A 27,616-nucleotide genomic window follows, 5' to 3' on the forward strand; every position below is an offset into this window, starting at 1 on the left:
ATAAACAGAAAATTCGTTTCTCTTTCCAATCTTTTACTCCCCAACCTCACAAATGTCTACTTGTACTGTATCACTTGTTAAAGACACGTCCATCTAAATGAAGTCTGATTGATCTCCAGCTAATCACCCCCTGTTTTGAAACAAACTTTAAATATGATCCGGCCAATCCTCATTAAATTCGTTCCAGAAATAGTCACTTTATAGGAATAGCTATTTATATGAAGTCGTTATAAGTTCCATTGAGTCTAATTAAGACTAATCCAAACAGATAAAAATTTCTGTAATTCTGATATTCTTAGATACATTTCTTTTTTGACAGAAATTACCAAATATTGTTTTAGCTATCTTCCTGACTTTAAAACTCTGATTTAATATTTACATTGTACTCAAAATATGATGAAATATTGTATGTCCCAACTTAGATGAAAAATAGGAATGAGAAAACTTTTCTTTTTTTCCTATTTTGAAACTAAGATGTTTGTACAAAGTTTAACTTTGTAGTAATTTTAAGGCAGATGGCGGATTCTGGGGTGGGGATGAATAAGTCGTTCACTTTTGGAATGGACAAAGTATCGTGTTTAAGAAAAATGTCGTCAATATTGTTTTTAGTCTCGCTACACTGGGTGATATTTTTTTTTATTTTATAGAATAAAGCCCCTTTCAAAATCCAGGAACCGCCCCTAAAGGTAAAAATAGATTTGAACTGTGCAGTATATGTGAGGTAGTTAATGCATACCTTTGCTGTGCATTATCCAGATTACAGCACGGTTAGAACAAAGAGATTTTACCCATGGCATGTGTTAACTCTCAAATACTGACTTGACGACACCCCCATGCCAAGTAGAGCAGCTACATAAATGATAAATGCATAAAACGTTTTACAAGCATCGGTCCAAACGTTGGGTAAATATAGACCCCACCTTTTCAAATCTCTGGATCTTTACCAGAAAAATGTACCATTATTGTAGCCCCTCGTTGAGGTATCCAAGTCAAATCTTTATAGACGGGGTATACTATTAATAACCACATTTAAAGCATAAATCACAAAGTTAACAAGTAAATTCTGCATATTGTTCAATATGTTTAGAGAATCAACGTGCGTCAAAATGAGGTCTTACTAATTATTTTTTTTCAACAAGAAATATATTTTTCATTTTCACAACTTACAACCGTCTCTTTTCGCCCGTATTCTTCTTTTTTTATTTCAAAAATAAAAGAAATCAAACTTTCAAAGTGCAAAATGTTTTGATCAAATATATAAACAATCAAATTTAAAAACGATATTTAAAATTTCAAAATTTAAATTATTTGGTGGACATTTTTAAATTTCAAAAAATTAAAGTAAAATTTGGAATTCTCGGATATTTTAAAACTTTAAAACACGGATCAAAATGTATAGTAGGAAGACCGGGGTTGAATGAGACACATTTCATTGTTTTGTCGATGCCACTGCTGGTGGACGTTTCCTTTTCCGATGGTATTACCAGGCCAGTAGTCAACACTTTGGTGTTGATATGCATATCAATAATGTGGTCATTTTTGTAAATTTCCTGTTACAAAACTTTGAATTATTCGAAAAACTAAGGATATTCTTATCCCAGGCATAGATAACCCTTGGCCGTATTTGGCACAACTTTTTGGAATTTTGGATCCTCAATGCTCTTCAGCTTTGTACTTGTTTGGCTTTACAAATATTTTGATATGAGCGTCACTGATGAGTATTATGTAGACGAAACGCGCGTCTGGCGTACTAAATTATAATCCTGGTACCTTTGATAATTATTTGTCTATACCTTAGAATCGATTGTTCGCAGGTTTTTTTCGCTAGACCTCGCAACCTAAACCAACACTTTATGCATATTTTGAGAAGTGTTTAGGTCATCTAACGCTACTTCTTCGGTCACAGCTGACTTTTTAATAGAGGTCGACGCATGTCACAACCTACCCCATATGCGGGGTAGGATGTGACATAGGTTGGGACAAGTTGTGGCAAATACATACTAATGACAAAGCTCTATTCATATGGACAAATGTATACGTTTGCTTTTTGTGTTGTTATATATGTGCCCAAGACCATATTTAAAAGTGGACATAAAGTATAAAATAAAAGCACCAGTAGTATACCGCTGTCCAATAGTCATACTTCGATTAAGCAAAATCACATTCTGGTAATAAACTAAAACCGAGGAAAGACATCAACTATAGATGGAAAATAGTGGAACAAAACAGATACACTGAACTGCAACAAAAGAAGACAACACCAACATACATAGAAATAGACAGTAGATAAAAGTTATGGACAAAAGTACTTTCACATTCAATGAATATTGTTTTAATAGACATTTTTTTGAAATGCAATAAACCACTGTTTTAACTTCTGCATACTCAGTAAGTGATATGACAGTTTTTTCATCGGTCTTTCTATTTGTTGATTTTGTGGTTAATCGTATATATCTTGTCTCAATATTCCCAATGGATTTTGAATTGCATAAAAAGTTGAACAAAAATATTTTTACGAAATCAGAAACAATAGAATATAAATATGAGAAAAAAAGCTATTCAAGCTAAATGTTAACATTGTTTTTCCTTTCTTTTTTGTTTCGTTTGCGCTTTGTCGTTTGGAATGGAACTGGTTTGCGAGATAAGATAATATTCTTGTTTATTTATTTTCTCTCTTATAGTAATGCAAGTTTCTACTTATTTTACTCCCACTTTTCTTAATTTATATTGGACTTTGGTATCTTGTATCTCCTTTTTTGTTGTATAAAATGAAAGAAAAGTATAAGGTTTCAACAAGGATTTTTATATTCAATTCTAAATATATTTGCATCAACAGTACACCATATCGTCTTTCTAGTCTTCATCAGAGTCGCAATTATGACATATAAATAGTTTGTCTCCTTTGGTGCATTCTTCATGTGCCCATTCTTTGCAACAAGTGCACTGAATCCAAGATTCTCTTGATTTACTGGTGGAATATGGTTCTAGATATACTAAGCAAAAACATTCATCTTCGTCGTCTGAATTGTTTGATTTCCTCATCATTTTGCTCATCTGTTTCTGTTTGTTGGTTCTTCTTGTGTTTTTTTGGAGGGGCAACTTTCGTTTAACAGTCTATTGCTGTTTCTGACATTTTCTTTTTTCTTCCTCTTCATGTGCGTTCTTTTCTGGTGTATCGTTGAGAATATCAGTCTTTCTCTTTCTACTTGAAGTTATTCTAGGGTTTTTCAATGGAGGTTCTTTGGAGAATGGTCGTTCCTCGCTTGTGTCAAATGATTTTGCTGTTTTCTTTTGGTGATCCTGATGACCTGCTGCTGTCTCTCGGACTGTAGCACTGTAATGTGCTATTGACACCTTGTCCTGTCAAAACCAGATATATGTTTCGTTCTCTGTCAGCCGTGGAAGTAGTTGGTAACTGCATTAGCCAATATTAGCTGAGATATGTTGTTGTTCTCAACACTTATTATATTGGCACATATTTGATACGCATTGCATAACAGCACCATGATTAAATCCGCAGATCCAGGCATATAATTGTTTTCGTCAATGTAACTGTTAACCTCGGTTATTTAATCTTTGTCATCAGTTATGAAATCCTTGTAGAAGTTTTTATTTCTATTAGCTTCAACTCTCAGGTTTTGAAATATTTCTTCAGTCCCGATTTTTTCATTTAACTCTGCTTCCATGCAAATCTGAAATGCATAAACAAGGCAGTGTCCGTCACCTCTGACGTTTACTAGAACTCGTTGTCGTTCCTGAAGATATTTTTGAAAATTAGATTCCTCGTTAGGGTCACTTGATTGTAAAGTATCTGTTTTGTCTTGTTCTTCATTTGATTTTTCTTCCTCGTGTTGCTCGTCGGCTTCTCCTGTTTGATTATCATTTGACTCTTTTTCATTTGTATTACTATTCGGCACAGCGGGTGGAGATTCGTCGCTCATTTGTTCTATTTGTGTCAAGTCATCAGAACTGGTTTGCATTGGTCTGTCTGTTACATATGAAGGTGCGAAGTCAGTATCTTCAAAAACATCAGGATTCATTGGAAATACTCCACCAATCTAATTAAAATATTGATCTCTGATTACGTTATACTACATATGTAGTATAACGTAATCAGAGATCAATATTTTAATTAGATTGATATTCCACTTACTCTGAACCCACTTATGATATTTTTATAGCAGTATTCGGTCAAGACTCTAGCTTTCCAGGGTTATTTCTCATCCAACAATCCTGTTCTGTTGCGACGTATCTGTTCAATGGCCCATACACAGTCCTGTCCAATGGTTGAAGCTTGTGGGAACAGTGTGGAGGGAATGAAAGCATAACAATTCCATTGAGTTTTGCAAAGGCAAGGATTGTTACAGCAAGATGAGCATTGTGGTTATCTAACAAAAGTAAAACAGGGTGTGATGTACTGGGTTTGGTGTGCTTTACAAAGTGTTGCAGAAAAATGAGAAAATTCTCAGCTGTTATCCAACCTGATGGATGGGCTCCACCACAAACTCCTTGAGGTCCATCTCTAATAAAGTGGTCGTTGAAGTGCTTTCTAGGGAAAATCATCATTGGTGGTACTGTGTTCCCAATGGCATTTGCGGATCCGCATACTGTAACAAGATAACCTCTCTCAGCAGACGTTATACCTCCTACTTGCTTTACTCCTTTAGCACCGACTGTTTTGGGTGGCTTTTGTACTGTGGTTATACCTGTCTCATCTATATTCTAGATATCAGAAGCACTGAATTTATATCGATCCATCACTTCTCAAAGCTTTGTAAAAAAACAAATTTACATTGGTGTGGTTGAAACTAGTTGCCCTGACAGAATAGTGGCTTCTGGTGTTCTAATAGACAGATTATGATGTCTCCGCATAAACAGAAGAAACCAATCTACTCCTGCACACTTGTTTTCAACCCATGATTGTGGCATGTGTACGGAGAACTTCTCTGCACATTATTATGCAAGTCTTCTAACTTCTTCAGGTGTGAGTCTAAAGTAGATGTAAGAGGCATTAAGTAAATATCTTTCCAGTGCTTGCTCTTGTATAAGTCATTGAAAACTTTCCTGTTACCAAAGTAGCCAACTGTTACATTACTGGAACCTTCTTCTGTGCATTTCTTTATGAATTTGGTCAAGGTCATGTGATTAATTTCAAACTCAAACGCTGCCGATCTCACACTACGGTGTTCCTTAACTACGCAACTCATTGCTCTTTCCATTATTCCATGTGGTGTTGTTCCTCTATTTGTTTTTACGAGCATACCTTCTTGTCATATGAATGTTGACCTGAAAAGTTTTTTTTTTTTATTAAAGAATGGATGAAGATGTTATGTTTAATAAGACATATTCATATCATCTATATATTCAATTTAGCACTGTCATGTTACGTGTATTATACGATCTTGTTGTCTGTGTGTACATCCATTATAGTGTTTGCATTACAGATATTTGTTATTTCTGTTGCAGAACATTCATTTGTCTCTACAGTATATCTAATCTTAAGTCTATTACAAGAACGATTTTAATTTCAAAACATAATTTAGTGTTTATCTTAAGTTTTACGGAATGTGTTGTGTGTGTGAGCGCTATAGAACCAGGTTTAATCCACCATTTTCTACATTTGAAAATGCCTGTACCAAGTCAGGAATATGACAGTTCTTGTCTATTCGTTTTAGATGCGTTTTGTTATTTGATTTTTCCATGTGATTATGGACTTTCCGTATTTATTTTCCTCTGAGTTCAGTATTTTTGTGATTTTCCTTTTTCCTTTAATTTATAGATTGAAAATGATGTCAAAATGGAATAAATAGTTGAAAAGAGTCAAATTAAAATGTCACAACCTGTCCCGTATGTGGTGTATCAACCTGCCCCTTAATGATGGTGGTCACGTGGCAATCACGTGTGTATAAACGAAATGCACTGAGGTTTTATATGATGGCTCATATGATGCCGTTGATTTTATCTTCATTCATTTCTCTCAATTTTTTGAAAGGTATTGGTAAAATTTGCAGGAGAAGAATTATTTTGAATATCTGAAAAAATACTCACGGTTTATGTTTTCTATCTTCAATAACGCTACTATGGCATCACCATTGCCATCTTGACGCAAGCTAGAAATGACGTCACAAAAAAAACCGCAAACATGACGTCATTTCCTATTTTAAGGGGTATTCCCAGCCACTGTCGCATTCAACCCCAGTCTCCCCTACAAAACAAAAGCATGAAAAGAAAATTACTTTGAAATGTTATTTGTATATATACATGATATATGCTTCTGACATCGGACTCGGACTTCTCTTGAACTGAATATAGGGGAGGGCAGGCCACGGTTGAGATCTAAAAAAACGTGGAAAAAAATGGTTGCTTAGAAAGGGAATCACTGAAGCGTGACTGGAGCGGGTCCCACCTTAGAAAAAGTTCTGATTCCGCCACTGTAGTCAGGCTTATCAAATGCATGCAAAAATCAAAAGCTCAAACACATCAAACAAATGGATTTGGTACAGGCATTTCGAAATTCGGAGAGCCATATATCTTGCACGTTAAAGACACCCTTGCAGATTTCGAAAAAGAGTAGGCTAATGCCACTTAAAAGCAGCACTCGCATCCGCAAATTGGAAAGGGATTAAATTAATATAAGTTGCAAAACTTGTTTCCCAATTCACTGTTAATAAATGTGTTTAAACTAAATTCGAGTGTAGAACCTACATGGTTATATAGCGCTAAACCTCTCACTTCTACGACTGTCGCATCAAATTGGCCTTTGTTAGTCTTGTATTTATATTTTTAATTTTAGTTTCATGTGTTCCATTTGGAGTTTAGTATGGCGTTCATTATATATGACTGAACTATTATATATTTGTTTAGGGGTCAGTTGAAGGACGCCTCCGGCTGTTGGAATTTCACGCAGCATTGAAGACGTGTTGGTGACCCTCTGCTTTCATCTATATATATAACTTGACATGAATGATCATGAATGAAGATGACTGATTATGTTCTATCATCTGTTGCAGTCTCTCGTGTGTTAGGTTTAAATAGAAATTGCATGTCAAATTTATAGGATCAGTTGTATCGTCATTGTAACAGCTCCTCTGACCGCTGCAAAATAATTTACAGTAATACATTTCTAATTTATAGTATCCAGAAGTAAATTTTGTAAAAATAAAATTCCATTTTTTCTGTATTTTATTTATAAATGGATTTAGTTTTTCCACGGGGAAACATTACATTCACTCTGTGGTTAAAGTTTTTAAAATTTGAATATCTTTCTTAAACTATACTGGACTTCTACCAAACTTGGACAGAAGCTTGTTTATGATCATAAGATAGTATCCAGAAGTAAATTTTGTAAAAATAAAATTCCATTTTTTCTGTATTTTATTTATAAATGGACTTAGTTTTTCCGCTGGGAAACATTACATTCACTCTGTGGTTAAAGTTTTTAAAATTTGAATATCTTTCTTAAACTATACTGGATTTCTACCAAACTTGGATCACAAGATAGTATCCAGAAGTACATTTTGTAGGAAAATAAATAACTTTTTTTGTATCATACTTTTAAATGGACTTAGGTTTTCTGCTAGGAAACAACACAATCACTCTGTGGTTAAATTTAAAAAAAAATTAATTATTTTCTTATACTATTTTAAATTTGTACCAAACTTGGATAGAAGCTTTTTTATGATCAAAAGCTAGTACAAATAAATCTAGAAAGGAAATTTTGTTAATATTTGGTACCTGTGTATCTGTATTTTACTTATAAATGGACTTAGTTTTTTTCCAGTTAACATTACATACAGTCTGCAGTTAAAATTTTTAAAACATTTATTTGATTCATAAACTATCCTGAAATTTTTACCAAACTTGGACAAGTCTCTTACAATCAAAAGATAGTATCAAGAGGAATATTTTTATTGATTGTTTTCCTCATTTTTGTTGAGCCTTAAAGTTACAGCAAAAGTAGGTGAGACACTGGGTTCCGCGGAACCCTTACAAATTTTTTACATAAATAAGGCTGTTAGTTTTCTTGTTGGAATTGTTTTACATTGTCATTTCGGGGCCTTTTATAGTGGACTATGCGGTGAAGGTTGTACAGTGACCAATAATTGTTAATTTCTGTGTCATTTTGGTCTCTTGTGGAGAGTTGTCTCATTGGCAATCATACCACATCTTCTTTTTTTTTTATATTTGATTATGATTGGGAAATAACCAAAGCTCTTCTCTCTGAATCTCTATTCTTAATGTTTTTAAATTTAGGACGATTAGGTGATAAAAAATGTCTTACTTCCAATTGCAACTCTTTTACTCTTAGGGAATAATGATGTCTTGGATAATGAAGACCTGTGTGGTAAGATTTCTCGTTTCAATTGTTTTACATTTGTCATTTTTGGGCCTTTTATAGCTGAATCTGTGGTATGGATTTTAAATTTAATTTTCATCGTTTTAGCTTTTCTCGAGTTATCAACCTTTTAAATATCCAAAAGTGGTACTTATTATGTGATTGAGTTCTATGAACAGTATGGTTATGGGCTTTGCTCATTGTTGAAGACTGTGAGGGAGCAATAGTTGTTAATTTCTGTAACATTTGGTCTCATGTACAAAGTCGAGTTGTCTCATTTGCAATCATAACACATCTTCTGGTTTATTTGTATGACTAAAACCATACAGACTGAACTATTTACCAGGCCCTTTTAATTGTGTTTTGGCATTTTCTACTTTTTTTTTTTAAATTTCATAAATATATATTGAGGATAGTCTGAAAACAATACTCATTTTGTGCAACAAGCATTCTTTTTCTAGCTTATTTTCTGAAAAATCCTGACAAAAGCATGTGGAGAAAATTTGAAAGGCATTACTACATCAGTCTCATCAGTCGATTTGGTACTTGGAAAAGACTTGTTCAAGCGATGGTTCTTATATGTGAAAAATATTATTATTTGGTGAAGGAAGCACTTTAGTTAAGTACTTAGTGTTTGTATATTTAAAATGATTTAGGTAAATTGCAAAGTTTTGGTAGACCAGGTGCTCTTCAACACTTCTATAGAATATGGTCCATTACTTGCTTGTACAGCAGGTTAACAGATTATTCCATTGGTTTATTAATGTTGAGTTTTACAACAAAAGCTTATTCTTAATTTTAGTAGATAATTTCTTTTATAAAATGTTTTCAATAACATCAATTAGATTGTGTATTTATACCAGTAATTAGTGATTTAAAATAATAAATTCATGCTGTTATCTGCTCTTTGGTCTGGTCGTTGTCTCCTTGACATATTCCCCCATTACATTCTTCATTTAATGCATTACTTTCTGAATTAACATTGTGGTAAAGATGCATGTTTATCATGTTTAGTATCAATGAAAACCATATTTTGACATGCTGTTGAAAAACTTCAAACATCTCCTTTTACACACATGTTCATAGTAAGAATTGAACACAATATTACATAAGACTTTTACACACATGTTGATAGTCTAGTAAAGAATTGAAGACAATATTACATAAGAATTTTACACACATGTTGATAGTCTAGTAAAGAATTGAAGACAATATTACATAAGAATTTTACACACATGTTGATAGTCTAGTAAAGAATTGAAGACAATATTACATAAGATTTTTATTTTGGCAGCATATTTATCATGTCACTGCTGCATACAGATAATCATTGTATTGAATAAATTCATTAACAAGATAATAACATTGTCCATCGTTATAACAAGGAGAACATCTAAATCCTTGTGTCAGGTAACAAGGAGAACATCTAAATCCTTGTGTCAGGTAACAAGGAGAACATCTAAATCCTTGTGTCAGGTAACAAGGAGAACATCTAAATCCTTGTGTCAGGAAGATACATCTAAATCCTTGTGTCAGGAAGATACATCTAAATCCTTGTGTCAGGAAGATACATCTAAATCCTTGTGTCAGGAAGATACACCTATCAATTGTTGACCAAAATAATGAAAACTCACAAAATAGAAAGAATTCAAAACAAAAAAATAAAAGAATGTTGACATTCACATGTATTAAAACTTAAAATAACATTCATTTTGTAGCATTGTTTCTGTTCACTGTTGATAAGCATAGAAATTTTATGCATGTATTCATTAAATTTCTGACAGCAAAGATAACAAAACTGTGAAAGACATCAATCTGAGTTTGTCCTAAAACCTCACCACTGTTTATACTTGTCTTCTGATCCCTTCCATCCCTTTCAACAAGGAACATCTTAACTTTTATACTTTTCAAGCTCTATGTTATATGAGTATTCCTGCTTGCATGTGCATAATCATAAAGACTTGGTCTGAATACATTAATTCACTTCAAACATGGTTCCTTATACAAATATTGACTCTTCAAGCATACCAGTAGAGGCAGAAAAATAATAGCACTTATGTCCTCTAAATCATTAAACAAATGCTCGAATATGAAATATCAAATGTACAAATTATTGTCAGTCAGGAGAGATTGATTCCTGAAATACATTTAAAGTCTGCATTTATTAAGCTAAATATTCACTTTCTAGATATTATCTTTTGTATTTAGAAAAAAAAAAATTTGAAAGAGGGAAGAGTTCAAAATGGAGGTACTTTGTACACATCCTCATTTTTATTCATCATGCATATTAATCATATAATCACAAAATTAATTTCTTCTTTATTTGAGGGCTATTCCATTAAAATGTATATGGATCGGTAGGAAGGGAAGTTTAATTATTGAATGTGGGTCATGGGTCTTTTTCCAGTATGCTTCTTTTACCATAATGCAAAATTATTTGAAAAATGGTTCTTGGTTGTAGGGATATTTTGAAAGTCCCTTTCAACCCTCCCACAAACATTTAAATGGAATAGCCCTAACTTGACATCAAAACCTGTCAATCAAAAAGAGCCAACTGTTTTATACTTTGTATACATATAAATACAATCCCTTCATAAGGACTTGTATTAATTTGATACCTTAAAATCATAAAGTTTAACCCACCAAGGGTTTCAAAGATTATAGCTTTACTTTAAAAATGTGTTATGAAATTGCTAAAAAAAATTACCAAGTAATTAAATTTACAGCAATTGAAAGAATAAGAAAATTATTCATGTAAAAAATTAAACTGCTATTGTTAAGTTCTTTGTCAAGACATTTTCATAATTAAAACAAACACATTTCCAGCTTTAAATCAAAGATATTTTTCAGTTACTTTGTATATTAATTCAATATTCTTACTCTGTTTTAGCTACAAGTAATGCATTTTTATCTCATGTGAAACTTTATTACTATAAAGTGTTAGTTTGTACATATTGTACAACCTTTCTTTAAAGCTTGAAGAAAATTTCACAAATATGTTAAACGGTTTCAAAAGAATGTGCATCTTCATTATTTTCTCAAGCAGCCAGGCAAAAGAGTTAGCTTTTAATGTAAAATTCTATCCAAAACCATATACAAATTGAAATAATAAAAAAATAATTATCCTAATATATTGTTTTAATTTCCATAACCAATGAAACAGCAGAAAATAGTGTAACTAATTTCCCTTATGCATCATTCCTGCAACTGCACTGCATGTACAAGATTAGACAAATGTTTTGACACTAACATATACTGACTGACAGATTTCTGTATAATAAATACTACAAGGACAGAAGCTATGTGTATACTGTTAAATAAAGAAGATTACAAACAAAGTCAACCAAAACACATTACAGAAAATGAAAAATAAAAAACTGCATGTAACCGAGTCAACAGTTGGATGGACGTACTGATCCAGACAAAGTAGGTGAAGTTTCTGGAGTCTTTTGATGTACTGTACAGAAACTGCAGAACTGTTTTCTAAGTTTCTCCCTTAACTCCTCCCGTTGGACCTGAAGATTTTTTTCATTAGCTTTTTTGAATTGCTTTATTTCTTCTTCTGAAATGAAATCATCCTCATCTTCTGATGAACATGGTGCCTGTTAAAAAGAGAGCAATAATTAATAATTATATATGTCTCTGGTAATTTCACATAACTTGGTTGTGGTCTTAGAAATACCTGCAATATTTAAACAAAAAAGGAAAAGAAGGAAAAAATAAACACAGGTGTGCCTTATGCTCATAGTCTACTTTCTAATTTCAAATAATGTGAGAGTATTAAGACAATTATGTAGTTTATTTCCAGGTCATAACAGTATACAATTATGAATAATTTTCTGAACTTACTTTAGATTAATCTGAAGTCTCTGAATAATAATAATATATCTCACTAATTTTTATTCAAGTTTTGAATTTAGTCTTGACGAAGATAAAACAAATTCAATCCACCAAAATCTCAAATTTTTCCATTTTTTCTAAGAGACACATCCATGCCTTCCATGCAAATGTTTTGAAAGAAAATATTGCATTGATATTTAAATATCTTGATCTCTTCAAGTAAAATAACAAAATTTGAAATGGAAAAAGGTGGCATTACTTATCTTTGTTGAAGATATTTTGTTGATTTAAATGTTTAATTGAACATAACTAAATATTTAAAGATGATAAACAATAATTTGTAATTTACCTCTAGCATATCCTGAAGACTAAGCGGCATGTACTGTTGAGAGCTTGTATTGGCATCACAGTAGTCTTCTTGATGCTGAGGAATCACAGACATTTCACACTACAAAAGTAATAATAATTCTATAGTTTTACAAAAATCTTGTTTCCTCTGTGGGGCAGTCAATACTATTAAAATATGAAGTTATTCTGCTCTGCAGTTCTTGTGAAAAGTGTGACAAAACAATTGAAGTTCATTCAACATTAATAACACTAAATGCTATTTATCATGTTTATGATGATCTATCTTTTATTTATATTCTGCAGACAAAACCTGGCATTGGGATTATTTGGAAAATTAAAAAAAAATCCAGTGGACATGCACACCTCTTTCATGTATATTATGTGACTTTGTATAGAAATATCCATCAAAATATTAAAACTGTAGCTCATAAAATCTAGGAGGAGATATTAGACAAGTGTGTATTTATATACATTAATTAGGGGTAAATTAATATGCCCTCAACATTTAAAACGTGGGGGCACTAAAGGAAACAAATTAAGCCTTTTATTGTTTAATCAATACATGGATAGTAGATCTATTCATTTCAGCTACAACTGAATACTCAATCATTCTCAAATACAGATCAACAGGAAAATATAACATATTAAAATGTCACACTATCAAAATTCTTCCATATATAACACAGTTGACTGCTGGTATTGAACTTTTAAAATATTTTTTCTTGGATGAGAAGTGGTGTACACTTTCACCGATTGCTGCCCAGACAGAAGCTACTCTGAGACGTTGGCTTCCCTGGTTACTATTACTCAAGTGGGAGATCTTCATAATAAATGTCAATAAAAACTTGTTTGTAGTTATTTGTGTATTTATTTCATTCACTAACATCATGAACATCATATTCACAGTTTTGTTCATGTTTTGATAATTTTTTCTTCATAAAATATTCAAATTTTCGGCATCATTTAGGCGAAATTCTCAAAATTCTACTCTTTGACCCCAAATCGTAATTTTTTAAACCAAAACAGCAAATAATTTGAAAAATTTAATGAGGCTGTACAAATTCCTCACACTTAACGATGTCCATTCCAAGTGTTTTGTACATAAAACGACATTTTATGTCAAAAAGTATACTAGTTTGGCTTCAATTCTTCCATATTCTTTCAAAAAAAATGTTCCCTCATTTCAAATTCTTGTAAATTCTGTAAATTTCCTCTGCTTTTGACATGGTTTTCAACAAACGGAAGCGCCATGTTTACACTTTCATCCGGGTATTCATCAAAGAAAGATAACTCATGTTTGCACTGTTTTGAGTGGGAAATATAAAAGAGGTATTTGGATCCCAGTAAAACAGGACTCACCGTGAGCTTCTGAAGGGTGAATCCCGGTAAACCGGGACTCATCGGCTAAGGTTAAGAAAACAAGAAACAACAGAATGGGTAATGGATTTCCACTTCCCCCTACTCTCTTCTCGATTGAGAAGTCACTTCTCCCTCTCCACTTACTAAGGACAATGACATTTAAACTGTGTAACATACTAGACTGACACGGTTCAAGTAACAAAGAAATGAATGGAGGATTGTGGACACCAGTATTGATGTGTTATAATTTATTAGAACTGAACAAACTGTCCATAGGTTTTGTTTTTATTGGGTAAACAGTAAAACAATAACTATGTGTATCAACAGATACTTCAATACTACATGTATCCTAATTATTATACCATACCTTGTAGTGATTTCTTTTGTGCTTGAGTTTAGATGGAGAACTTTCAGACAAACAAGTTTGGCATGAGTCTAACCTGTTGTTGGAACCACATACACTATCACCTCCTGCCAACAAATCAAATGTTAATTAAATATATATTAATAAATAGAAACTTGGTAAAAAATTCATCAAGGACAACAGCTCCAAAAGGAGTTAACTTATGATTTTGCAATATTGTCTTTGGAGTAAATCTTTTCAAGTTTCAAGTTTCTCTATATATCTAAAAAATTCAAGAAAATAGGCAAAAATGCACATAAAATGGTAAAAATCGTCATCAAATGGGCAGTTACTTTTAGATCTGGTCTTGTTGATTGTTAAATATTTAACCTAAATACCTTAATGATGGTGTCCTATTTTGTTAAATATGGCTTAGTTGTTGCAGAAGATATTCTTATTAAAAGTTGACAATAACAGGCAACAGACAACAAGTGATGGCACCTTGACTACCACACATATATCTGTGTAGAAAGTGTATTGCCTATCTGTGTAGAATGAGTATTGCTTACCATCTTGACTACCACACATGTGTTCTGTGTAGAATGTGTATTGCTTACCATCTTGACTACCACACATGTATCTGTGTAGAATGTGTATTGCTTACCATCTTGACTACCACACATGTATCTGTATAGAATGTGTATTGCTTACCATCTTGACTACCACATATGTGTTCTGTGTAGAATGTGTATTGCTTACCATCTTGACTACCACACATGTATCTGTATAGAATGTGTATTGCTTACAATCTTGACTACCACACATGTATCTGTGTAGAATGTGTATTGCTTACCATCTTGACTACCACACATGTATCTGTATAGAATGTGTATTGCTTACCATCTTGACTACCACATATGTATCTGTGTAGAATGTGTATTGCTTACCATCTTGACTACCACACATGTGTTCTGTGTAGAATGTGTATTGCTTACCATCTTGACTACCACACATGTATCTGTATAGAATGTGTATTGCTTACCATCTTGACTACCACATATGTATCTGTGTAGAATGTGTATTGCTTACCATCTTGACTACCACACATGTGTTCTGTGTAGAATGTGTATTGCTTACCATCTTGACTACCACACATGTGTTCTGTGTAGAATGTGTATTGCTTACCATCTTGACTACCACATATGTGTTCTGTGTAGAATGTGTATTGCTTACCATCTTGACTACCACACATGTGTTCTGTGTAGAATGTGTATTGCTTATCATCTTGACTACCACACATGTGTTCTGTGTAGAATATGTATTGCTTACCATCTTGACTACCACATATGTGTTCTGTGTAGAATGTCTATTGCTTACCATCTTGACTACCACACATGTGTTCTGTGTAGAATGTGTATTGCTTACCATCTTGACTACCACATATGTGTTCTGTGTAGAATGTGTATTGCTTACCATCTTGACTTCCACATATGTGCTCCAGACTGGAGACATCTGAATCATTAGAACTTGGCACACTACAGTTGTCACAACCATCAGGACCAGAGGAGTAACCACAATCACTTCCTCCTTTCTTCTCTCCAGACTGGTTACTCCGACAACTCTCCATTGAAGCCAAGCTAGTATTGGAATTTTGGTCACCATAGATACTACACTTATCTTTACAAGACTTGTGAGTCGACTTATCCTTACTCCTCTCTTTATCACACTGTGGAAAATATCATTAAAATAATAATATACATTTACAGAATATTAACAGTATAGCAGAGAAAACACAATCAACTTCTATAAAAGACTTGTGAGAAGATTTGTCCTTACTCCTCTCTTTACCATACTGGAAAATATTATCAAGGTGATAATATACATTTACAGAATATTAGCAGTAAATTAACAGTTCAGCAAAAACATCTATCAACTGCTTTAACAGGTCTTGTGTGAGTAGATTTATCCTTATGACAATGTGGAAAATAATATAAAATTTATAATATACTTTATAATACGATAACAGTGCAGCAACCAATATTATCAACTTTTATCTTAAGTTTTGCATTAAATGAGTGTATCAAGTTTTGAGTCATGCAAATTTTCATTAATAACTTATCTGCTCCAGTGTACTATTGTCAAGATATTAAAGACAGGCCACAAACTTTCATACCAAATTCATGTGTTTACATGATATACAAGATATAATTGTTTTAATGTCAAACACCAACAACAAGATTGCTTAAATAGCCACTATTCTAGAATTTTTCATATAACTTACTCTGGAATACATTATATTGATTTTGTGGAATGAAGAAAAATTGAAGTTTTGTTGATATTTGATTTTCTTGTTTTGTCAAATTCTGAAAACAACCCCATGGCATGTATAGTAAATTTGTTTTTCGTCAATCATAACAATTGGTGGTAAATCTATACCCACATAATCCATATAAATTTGGGAACCTAGAATCAACCAATGATGACCATACCTTATAATGTATCTACTTACTTCACATTTAGAGTTATCATTGTCTATCTCAACTGCAATGTTTTCCTTTTCAGCAATCTGAGATGTCTTTGCCTTCTTCTTTTTTCTCTTCTGTCTTTTCTGTTCCCTTCTTTGTTCCTTAGCTCTTTCCTCTTCTAACAATTCCTCATACATCAATTCTAAGTTTGACACACCTTGTTTCTTCTCTAATGCCACCTGTTAAATAATAACCTTGAGATTGATATGCACATTCCATGTATAACAAAATTGAGAATGGAAATTGGGAAATGTGTCAAAGACACAACAACCCGACCATAGAACAGACAACAGCAAAAGGTCACCAATAGGTCTTCAATGCAGGGAGAAATTCCACCACCTTTTTTACTACCTTTTAAAATTGATCATCAAATAATATTTTAATGTGTGTCATAAATAAACTTTTTTTTTAAAATAAATTAATTAGAATGCAAACTAGCGATTTTTAAAGAAGTATTTATGTTCAGTTCAAAATAGTTTTTTCTGTTGACTCAACAAGTACATGACAAATGTGTCAGATTTCAGTTTGCTAGTTCTTGTTATTGTGATAATAACCCAGTCACATAATTTGCAATAATCAATATTAATAATAAAAAAAAATACATCTTTTCTTAGTATATTTAGTTATTTTGAACATTTTTATGTATAACAACTCTTGTTTAAAGGAAGACTTAAGATTTTTTATAGAAAATTGAACACATATAGACCTCAAAGCTTTTCTTTAGAGCATCCACTCCAAGGAAGAATAGAATCTGCCAAGTTTGTTCTTCTTCCTTCAATTTTTGAGCGATTCTATGAAGCCTCTCATACACATGTATACCAAGGCAGGTCAGCACTTCTTCCTGGGCAATGTCTAAAGTTTTGGCATGTCTATCTCGGCGAGTTCTGCAATAAACAAACATATAACAAAAGTGTTTTGATTAAAAATGTTTATTTTTATGTCAAAAATCTGCAAATCCTAAAAATAAAATCTCCATCACTGTATAATTAAACTTTAATATGATGTAGATTGGTACTTTTACTTCCTGTCATTGTGTTATTGTTCTAAAGTCAATTTGAGTTCTTGTCTTTCATTTTGCTTCTTTACTTTATTTGTATACCAGTTTGTGTTTCTTTGTTGACTGCTTTACATCAGTTTTTTTACTTATTATGTTTTTGTTTTGTTCACACATCGTTGTCAATATAATGAAATAATATGCAACAGTAATAATGTGAGAGGTTTTAGCTAGCTATAAAACCAGGTTTAATCCTCCTTTTCTTTAAAAGGTAATGGTTGTTCTAAGTCAGAAATACAATGGAATATGACAATTGTTTTCTATTCATTAAATGTGTTAGAGCTTGTAATTTTGCCTTTTTACAAAGGACTATTCATTTTGATTTCGGTATTTTCATTATTTTACTTTACTCCTAGCTATATTGTTTTACATAGAATTATCAGTCATGTATGAGCAGATTTTGAATAACACTGTATCAGCAAAAAGTAATGGCTTCAGCTAAAATGCCACAGGGAAATTGACACAGTACACTCCATGGCAAAACATGAAAATTTGAAATGTTAATTAGGATTAGGGTAAATTTTCATATTTGCTTTATTATACTATGATGATTACCAAAAAGCAAATAGTTAAGACATCAAGAATTCTAAATTGCACACAAGATTTGTATAGAATAGAGGGTTGTCTTTGTGAATAGTATATTATGTTCTTATGTTCATTGATTGCATTGCATATGTTGTGTCTTACAATTTAGCCCAATACTTTACTAACTTATTGGTGTTCCAATTCTGCAATCTGTTAGTAAAAATAGTGTTTCTCATAACAGATGTGACTACCAATGTACTTCAATCTATTATATTATAAAAATCATTGCAAAAATTTTACAATTGACATTCTTACCCTCCAGCAAGCTCTGGCTCTGCCCTGCCTATTAAATGAGCTATGAAATCTGTATCACAGAGCATATGTATGTGGCGTTCCTGAGGACAACATCGTAAACCTTCATACAAGGCAGCACAATAACCCTTCTCTTTAGTACAGTCCAAATCTCCAACCAAAATACTGTAGGCTCTTAGCACTTTTGACTTGCATTCTGAACAAAACCTAAAAATATATTGATGTTTAAATTTGTAAATGAAAGTATTTCCTGTCATCATTCAAAATAAAGTAAATATATGTGATTTACATATTATTTTCTATTCACTATTTTATAAGTCTTTAAAATGTTAAAAGGCAAAACAAATTTTATTCTGTGTCGCTGCATGCTACTAATTTGAGATTAGGATTATAACTGATCATTCCCTTTCTTTCAAGTCAAGAAAACTTGAATGAAAATTTTCTCTGTACAACACATACAAAGAGTGCTTACTAGCCAAATTTCAACATTATCAAGCTGCAGACCAAATATTAAATCATTCCCCTCCATAGCAGCAAATTACTTTGATGAAATTTTGTATGTACAATGATAGTTGTAAAATTTCAACTATTAGGAAACAAGAAGTGGCTATACAGGAAATACAAAATATTGACTAATTATTACAATTAAACACTATCTTACTGCAGTACAAAAATATAAAATCATTCCTTCAATAAGAACCATGATAGGTTTGTTGAAATTCCCTCTTCAAATGTGATGTAAATTTTCAAACTATCTGCAAACAGGAAGTAATTACCTGGTTGACAACTCAATACATCTCAACCTTATCAAGCTGTAGACAAATTATCTGTTGCATGCAGACATACATAACTAGTAGAAAAAGTCCTTAAAGTGTTAAAAATTTGTGTGTGCCTTTGTGTCCAATAAAAATGCTACAAGACTTAAAACTCAATTGTCACGTATTTTACATCGCATTTATAAATTATCTGTATGGGAAACTTGGCGATTTTACTGCCAGATATTCTCCACTTTACAGGGTTTTGTCACTTTTGGTTCATGTCAGATATAAATAATATAGCGGCATCGTTCACATAATCATCCTGATCTGCAGATCACAAAAGGCCATCCCTACATAGAACACAACATCTGTTTACAAATTAATTTGTACACACGTTGATAATTTTGTATCAAACGAACTTTTTTGTAAATAAACCCTGCCCTATAAAGTATAATGGTACAGAGTAACATACGTCATATCATGATTTCAGGAAGCGTTCAACATCGATTTCATACATATGCTTTGAAACTTCAAATGCAAGTGTTCATGTCAAACGCTCAGGTGATACCAAACAGACTGGACCTTATACGTTAAAGATAAAACCCGAGGATTCCGTTAAAAATGTTTTGAGCAGGAAATACAAATATAAGATTTTTGGTAGGAACGATAAAATAAAATAAAATAAAATCTTGCTGGTAAATACAAATAAAAGATTTTCAGGCGGAACGAATTGATAGGGTCGGTCGGTAAAGGGCAAACAAACAATATTTTAATTTAAGCCTCAGATATGGTAATTTTTTTCAAAACGTTACAGTAGGAAATTCAGAAGAATTCAATAAAAAAATTGACATCATAACTTAATTCCACAAATCATTTGAGGAAAACTGATATTTCACTAGCATGACTAGTGAGGAAAAAAATGAGAAATGTGATTATCCATTAACAATTAGAGAAATTATCCTCTATGTATCTATAAAACAATTACCTGTGTTTTCTGAGATAATTTTCAAGTGTATCCAAAAGACCATCAGCATCTACTAGCACTACTTCCTCTCTGCAATCTTGAGCTAACAAATCCCATATATCTATCCAGCTTCTGAAACACAGTTTTTACCTCTTCCATTATCATAATTATTTTAATCAATACAGTTTGAGAAAATGAGGTCATTTGAGACTTATTTGAACATATTGACAGTTTCACTTATTTGCCTTATGAAATTTCTAATAAACATGAAAAACTTACAGTTAATGCAACTAACTACTATAACTATATTCTGACAGTTCCTTTCCTGTATCTTATTAGTTTATAATGTATTTCTAAACAAGATGGCTATACAATACTATTGCTAACCATTTGAACATTTATAAAGGTATCAAACATGTAAATTTTTGGTAAAAATATTGATAGGAAACTTTAGCTGACAGGGCTTTCAATATATATTTAGCCAGTCAGAATTTTTTTTGTCTCATCCAGATTTGTATCCCTTGACCCTTTCGGCTTTCCTCCATAATGATGCCTGTGTAGTGCCCCAGTTGAAATGTCTTGAATACTATAAGTCTGTTTAAGACTTAATAAAATGTGTATCAAATATTAAAAGGATATTCATGAGAATATCTGAATCTGACTGGAATTTTTTTGATGAAATATTCCTTTTCCCAATTCATTAATACTTTCAATTTCAATGATTTTTTTTTATTATTAAAAAATCTTATGTGAATCAAGTAGGTAAAAAATATTACATGGAGAAAAGGGTTAAGACTTAGTATCAAAAGGAGACCATAGTAATCAGTTCAGCATCATATCATTATTATGATTGACACAAAATTGGTATTTGAATTTCAATGTTCTGATCTAAACTGTTAAATTGGCTGCACCATTTAAAGTGTGAAGGTGTTTTACAGGACAGGACAGACACAGTTTTATAATTATTAAACATACAACATGACATACCCTGGTGTTCTTGTCTTATGAGTCTCTAAGGAATGAAGATTACACCGTTTGTTCTTCTTACTTTTTGGAATAGATTCCATCACAGATGTCAGCTTTGATCTGGAAAAAAAGAAGACTGTAGCCATTGTCCAAAAAAAAAATGTACTTTTTTCCAGAAATTCAATTCTGAATGACATCATTTTTGACACTTTTCAACATTTTTTTATATTCATCACACATCAACAGATTTTTGTTTTGCTGAGAATCAATCTTGATAGTGCTTTATAAAAAATGTTTGACAATTTTACAACTTTCAACAGATCATGATAAACTTCTATGCTATTATGCTTATTTTTCCATTAATCATCAAGGGACAGACATGACTGGGGTCTCACAAAAAAGTTTCATTTAACAAGTACACATGATGCAGACCTGAGTTCTCAAAAACATATTACAAACTCAAATGGTTGTAAACAATACATCTTATTTACATTGTAGCTCTACCTTCCAGTGTTTTGATTCATTAATCATGTTAATATGAAAAGTCTCAGCAACAGCCATCACAGCCAAAGATTTGAATTTTAAAACCTTTAAAAATCTTAACCTCTCAAGATATTTCTGCTTTAAATGTTTTATCAAAGTAGATTCCACCTGCTATTAACATATGAGATATATAATAGTCATAGAATAAAAAATGTTATTGGTAAATAGTAAAATAACTACATTTTTGTACTAACCCATGAATGTAGAAGAGAGCATACAATGCTTTCGGATCAAATAGGCTGTCACGATTTACCGATAACACACCACGTCGTGTGATGATAAGAGGTTCTAATGCTGTGTGCTGGGATTCCACCAAATCATTGAACAGCCTTTCAACACTGTAATAAAATATATAATGTTATATGTACATGTATAATATTAACATTTCTTAATTATATTAGTTTAACTCAATAACTCCATGACGCCTGTGTAGTACCTCAGTTGAAAAGTTTTGACTATGAAGTGTCTGCATCAGACTTTATAAAATTTGAATCTAATATATTATGAGATGGATATTCATAAAAATATCCAACTTAAATTTATTTGATGAAATACTTGAAACATATTTTCAGCATATTATTGAAAAATTCTATGTAGTTTAATCCTTTCACCGATTGCTGCCCAGACAGAAGCTACTCTGAGACGATGGCTGCCCTGGCTACTAACTATTACTCAAGTGGGAGATCTTCATAATAAATGTCAATAAAAACTTGTTTGTAGTTATTTGTGTATTTATTTCATTCACTAACACCATGTTCACAGTTTTGTTCATGTTTTGATAATTTTTTCTTCATGAAATATTCAAATTTTCGGCATTATCTAGGTGAAATTCTCAAAATTCTGCTCCAAATCATAATTTTTTAACCCAAAACAACAAAATTTTGAAATTTTTTACGAGGCTGCACAAATTCCTCACACTCAACAATGTCCATTCCAAGTGTTTTGAACATAAAACAACATTTTATGTAAAAAAAGTAAACTAGTTTGGCTTCAATTCTTCCATATTCTTTCCCCAAAAATGTTCCCTCATTTCAAATTCTCGTAAATTCCGTAAATTTCCTCTGATTTTGAGACGGTTTTCAACAAACGGAAGCGCTATGTTTACACTTTCATCCGGGTATTCATCAAAGAAAGATAACTCATGTTTGCACTGTAAAAGCAGGAAATATTAAAGAGGTACTCCGATCCCTGTAAAATGGGGCTCATCGTCAGCTGTCTGAAGCGTGAATCCCTGTTAACCGGGACTCATCGGCGAAAGGGTTAAGTATGCAAAAAAAATCATTGAGGAAAGGGTTAATCAAGAAACCTTAATGATAATTGGGGTCAGATTTGTTTTAAATTTGGCTCAGTAGTTTCAGAAGAGATGATTTGTAAAAGTTAACAGATGACAGGCACCAAGTGTGAGTGAAGCAAATAAAAATGTGTGTATTAGCTTAAATACCTTCTCCTACAACCAACACAGGGAACCATATGTGTTAGAAGATTCATGATGTCTTTACTAGTGACCATCATCTCAACAGCCACTTCATCTTTTGTTAGTCGACTAAATCTCTGAACAAAATGTTCCAGTTCCTTCTGTTTGATTCCTCTAACATGTTCACAATCAACACAGTTATCACTAAACTGGACAACCATCTGAAAAAAACAAACAAGCATAAATCAATGGACTCCATGAAACTATCAGCGTTGTTCAGAGAGGTTGTTAGAAACAACCATATACAGATGTAAGTAACTCAATCTTTTTCTCCTTTTATTGAAGATTGTACATGTCCAAATGAACATGTTAATATACATGTATGCCACTATCATGACTATCATATTAAATCCATAAAGTACCCCACAGAGAATTTTGTAAAATAATTGTTTGACCACTGGATGACTGGTAAACAATAATGGTTGATTAAATTTCACATGAAATCATAAATTTGAATTGTTCCATAATCACAGGCAGCCCTCAGTTAAAAATAATTTTTAAGGGTTGACAATTCTGGATATTTTATGCCTCTTAGTAAGTTAGTTCATGTACATGTAGTTGCCACAAAAGTTTTAAAACTGAACTAACAGTGAACATGTGAAAGGGCCTTTATGAAGCATTAACCAGATGCTCCGCAGGGCGTAGCTTTATACGACCGCAGAGGTTGAACCCTGAACGGTTGGGGCAAGTATGGACACAACATTCAAGCTGGATTCCGCTCTAAATTTGGATTGTGATTAAATAGTTGACACAGCATAGGTTTCTGACACAGAATGAATGTATTCAAATGAACTTAAAATTTTTGTTTTCTCTTAGAGCAATTTACTATGCTGTTGAATATTAATCCTCTCAAAAAAATGTTTGAAGAAATTTTCTTTTTATTTATGAAATTTCAAATGAGAAAAATTGAACCCAATTTTTTAATCACATCCCCCTTTCCCTTATTCCAAAACTAATTTCAATAAAAATATTCTAATGGAGTTTGCAACAATTACTACTCATTTAAATACATCATAAAATATTAAGATGTAAAAAAACTGCTTGTTATCACTGAATGGTAAAGATTATTTAAATTTATCAGTTGGTAGTAAAAAGTGAATATACATTGTACATGTATATGGTATATAACAAAGATTTAAGTTGTTTCTGGACAAAGAAAGATAACTCCAATTAAAAAAAAATCTTGCAGATATTTCTTGCTTACTATACTGAACAAAGAAAGATAACTCTTAATTAAAAAAAAATTGCTATTTCACAATATTGTGAAATTAGATATTTCTTGCCATTGCACATTACTGTGCAATTGAAAAGACTTGCTATTGCACAATACTTAATATAATAATTTAAGATCCTGATTTGGACCAACTTGAAAACTGGGCCCATAATCAAAAATCTAAGTACATGTTTAGATTCAGCATATCAAAGAGGCCCAAGAATTTAATTTTTGTTAAAATCAAACTTAGTTTAATTTTGGACCCTTTGCACTTTAATTTAGACCAATTTTAAAACTGGACCAAAAATTAAGAATCTACATACACAGTTAGATTTGGCATATCAAAGAACCCCAATTATTCAATTTTTGATGAAATCAAACAATGTTTAATTTTGGACCTCGATTTGGGCCAACTTGAAAACTGGGCCAATAATCAAAAATCTAAGTACATTTTAAGATTCAGCATATCAAAGAACCCCAAGGTTTCAATTTTTGTTAAAATCAAACTAAGTTTAATTTTGGACCCTTTGGACCTTAATGTAGACCAATTTGAAAACGGGACCAAAAATTAAGAATCTACATACACAGTTAGATTCGGCATATTAAAGAACACCAATTATTCAATTTTGATGAAATCAAACAAAGTTTAATTTTGGACCCTTTGGGCCCCTTTTTCCTTAACTGTTGGGACCAAAACTCCCAAAATCAATACCAACCTTCCTTTTATAGTCATAAACCTTGTGTTTAAATTTCATAGATTTCTATTTACTAATACTAACGCTATGGTGCGAAAACCAAGAAAAATGCTTATTTGGGTCCCTTTTTGGCCCCTTATTCCTAAACTGTTGGGACCGAAACTCCCAAAATCAATACCAACCTTCCTTTTGTGGTCATAAACATTGTGTTTAAATTTCATTGATTTCTATTTACTTTAACTAAGGTTATTGTGCGAAAACCAAGAATAATGCTTATTTGGGCCCTTTTTTGGCCCCTAATTCCTAAACTGTTGAAACCAAAACTCCCAAAATCAATCCCAACCTTTCTTTTGTGGTCATAAACCTTGTGTCAAAATTTCATAGATTTCTATTAACTTAAACTAAAGTTATAGTGCGAAAACCAAGAAAATGCTTATTTGGGCCCTTTTTGGCCCCTAATTCCTAAAATGTTGGGACCAAAACTCCAAAAATCAATACCAGCCTTCCTTTTATGGACATAAACCTTGTGTTAAAATTTCATAGATTTCTATTCACTTTTACTAAAGTTAGAGTGCGAAAACTAAAAGTATTCGGACGACGACGACGACGACGACGCCAACGTGATAGCAATATACGACGAAAATTTTTTCAAAATTTGCGGTCGTATAAAAAACCTCTTATTTTACTTTTATTACCATGATCGACCACAACTTGACGTTGAAAATACATTTGTGTCATCTAATTTCTAGTATGTACAACAAATTTAAAGGTAGAATTGTTTTTTAAATTACTGAAAAGGACCTTTTATAGGAGATACATATCATTGGCACTAGTCACATTTCCAAAGCCTTATTTTCTCGTCTCTTGATGGGCTTCCTGTGATGTGAACATGCCATTTTGTTTAATCAGCTTCTGACATCATTATCATGGGAGATGACTTGTGTAAAAGTAAAGAATTTTTAAATGTTATTCTTACTTGAGGTAGTTAAAGGGTTATATTCATGCAACGTGTTTTGCCATTTTTATTTCACGTGCAGCTGTGAAAAAGGTTTGTTATTCACTGTGTTTCGTGAAATCTGTAAAAAGATCAACGTGCAAGATATTTATAATTGTTCGTTCATCGTGAAATGGCAATTTTATTTCGCGTTCTTCCGTGCAGATACCCTCCCCTTTTACTTCCTTAAAAGCTTCATGTTCTTGCAATTTAATGAAAATTAACGGATTTATTCCATGTTAAATGTACAATGTACATGATAACGTGTTACCCATTACCCGTGGTAATTTTGGAAATGTTTATATTTTCTTTTCAAAAACTGCACACCTGATGATAAATACAAAATGCTGTGTTGTTTACATAAATTGAGCATTATCATGATTATTGATCTGGATATAATATATTATTTAGTAATGTTTTTTTTAATTCTAATTTTAACCAGTGCTGTTTCATATTTACATTTCCCCACATGATTATATATTAATTGTGAAAAGTAACTTAAAAGATTAGAACAAGTTTGACCTACTTTTCAAAATGTAAAATTTATATATGTCCCCCATTTTCCTTTTTTCAGAATCAACTTTTTATAAGTACAGGCGCAAATCAAATGATTTTCGTTGCATTCGTTAATGGTTTGCACAATTTTATTATGTTCTTGAGAATGGTTCTAATTTCAGTTTGACAAACCTCACCTTCAAATTGTCATCGACTGTCAATGGGAGCTGTCTCCGTTCAAATTGATAGTCGTCAGTTCGACATACGGCAACCAGCTTAGCCATGTATATCCCGTGCCAAATGTGATATATATGTAACTTTAACTTATATAGTCATCAAATATATCTGTTGATTATTATTATCTTCTAAACAACGTATGCTAAGTACAAATTTGCTAACCGGGCACCTGAGTTTGTCAAATTTTGACCGAACAACACAGCCACAATGCTAAAATTAATGCGACTTCCGGATTGCGTATGAAATAGTCCTATATAAATTCTCATATTTTTGGATAGAAACGAAACGTACTTATACAAACAGTACTTTTTGATATCATATTCACTTAGTTACTTTTTAATTAATTATTTTATAATGAATAAAAAAGAAAGTTGTATCATGTTTCCAAGTACACAGATAACAACGGTACAGTCCACGCCTGTTGAACGTGACAGTTACAACGGTGTAAATCGGTGTCACAGTACAGTTAATGCCTTTATTTACACGGAGGATTTAGAAATGTATTACTGTAAATTATTTTCCAGCGGTCAGAGGAGCTGTTACAATGACGATACAACTGATCCTATAAATTTGACATGCAATTTCTATTTAAACCTAACACACGAGAGACTGCAACAGATGATAGAACATAATCAG

The 27,616-nt window shown here is 32.2% G+C and overlaps 2 protein-coding genes across 4 annotated transcripts; both read right to left on the bottom strand.

The window, feature by feature from the left end:
• Positions 1–3,114: 3,114 nt before the first annotated feature.
• LOC134727721 (uncharacterized) lies at positions 3,115–4,040 on the bottom strand. The gene is made up of 2 exons (XM_063592104.1): positions 3,738–4,040; positions 3,115–3,360 (listed from the first exon to the last, which is right to left on the bottom strand). Exons 1-2 carry the CDS (start codon positions 4,038–4,040, stop codon positions 3,115–3,117), a joined length of 549 nt encoding a protein of 182 aa, XP_063448174.1.
• Positions 4,041–9,734: 5,694 nt separating this feature from the next.
• On the bottom strand, positions 9,735–27,200 carry LOC134681057 (gametogenetin-binding protein 2-like). 3 transcript variants are annotated; one of them, XR_010100561.1, is made up of 13 exons: positions 26,941–27,200; positions 23,314–23,507; positions 22,067–22,210; positions 21,351–21,449; positions 20,385–20,495; positions 18,645–18,848; positions 17,457–17,634; positions 16,735–16,929; positions 15,699–15,951; positions 14,250–14,353; positions 12,525–12,623; positions 9,936–11,937; positions 9,735–9,854 (listed from the first exon to the last, which is right to left on the bottom strand). XR_010100561.1 is itself a non-coding variant. In XM_063540461.1 (12 exons), exons 1-12 carry the CDS (start codon positions 27,025–27,027, stop codon positions 11,728–11,730), a joined length of 1,878 nt encoding a protein of 625 aa, XP_063396531.1. In that variant the 5' UTR covers positions 27,028–27,200; the 3' UTR covers positions 9,928–11,727. The 3 variants fall into 3 exon arrangements, 1 of the variants encoding a protein (XP_063396531.1); XR_010100560.1 differs by having other exon boundaries at positions 9,744–9,881; XM_063540461.1 differs by lacking the exon at positions 9,735–9,854 and having other exon boundaries at positions 9,928–11,937.
• Between the last annotated feature and the right edge of the window lie 416 nt (positions 27,201–27,616).

Source organism: Mytilus trossulus, chromosome 8 (genome assembly GCF_036588685.1).
Source record: "Mytilus trossulus isolate FHL-02 chromosome 8, PNRI_Mtr1.1.1.hap1, whole genome shotgun sequence".
In the NCBI taxonomy this organism is placed as follows: domain Eukaryota; kingdom Metazoa; phylum Mollusca; class Bivalvia; order Mytilida; family Mytilidae; genus Mytilus; species Mytilus trossulus.

Bases quoted from the DNA above. Each gene is read 5' to 3' on its own strand.
- LOC134727721 (XM_063592104.1), bottom strand. From the start codon at position 4,040: ATGAATCCTGATGTTTTTGAAGATACTGACTTCGCACCTTCATATGTA. The intron at 3,361-3,737 runs GTAAACGTCAGA...TGGTTTTGACAG, and splicing joins AGGAACGACAACGAGTTCTA to GACAAGGTGTCAATAGCACA.
- LOC134681057 (XM_063540461.1), bottom strand. From the start codon at position 27,027: ATGGCTAAGCTGGTTGCCGTATGTCGAACTGACGACTATCAATTTGAA. The intron at 23,508-26,940 runs GTGAGGTTTGTC...TGTTTTTTTCAG, and splicing joins CAGTCGATGACAATTTGAAG to ATGGTTGTCCAGTTTAGTGA. The intron at 15,952-16,734 runs GTAAGTAGATAC...TATTTTCCACAG, and splicing joins ATGATAACTCTAAATGTGAA to TGTGATAAAGAGAGGAGTAA.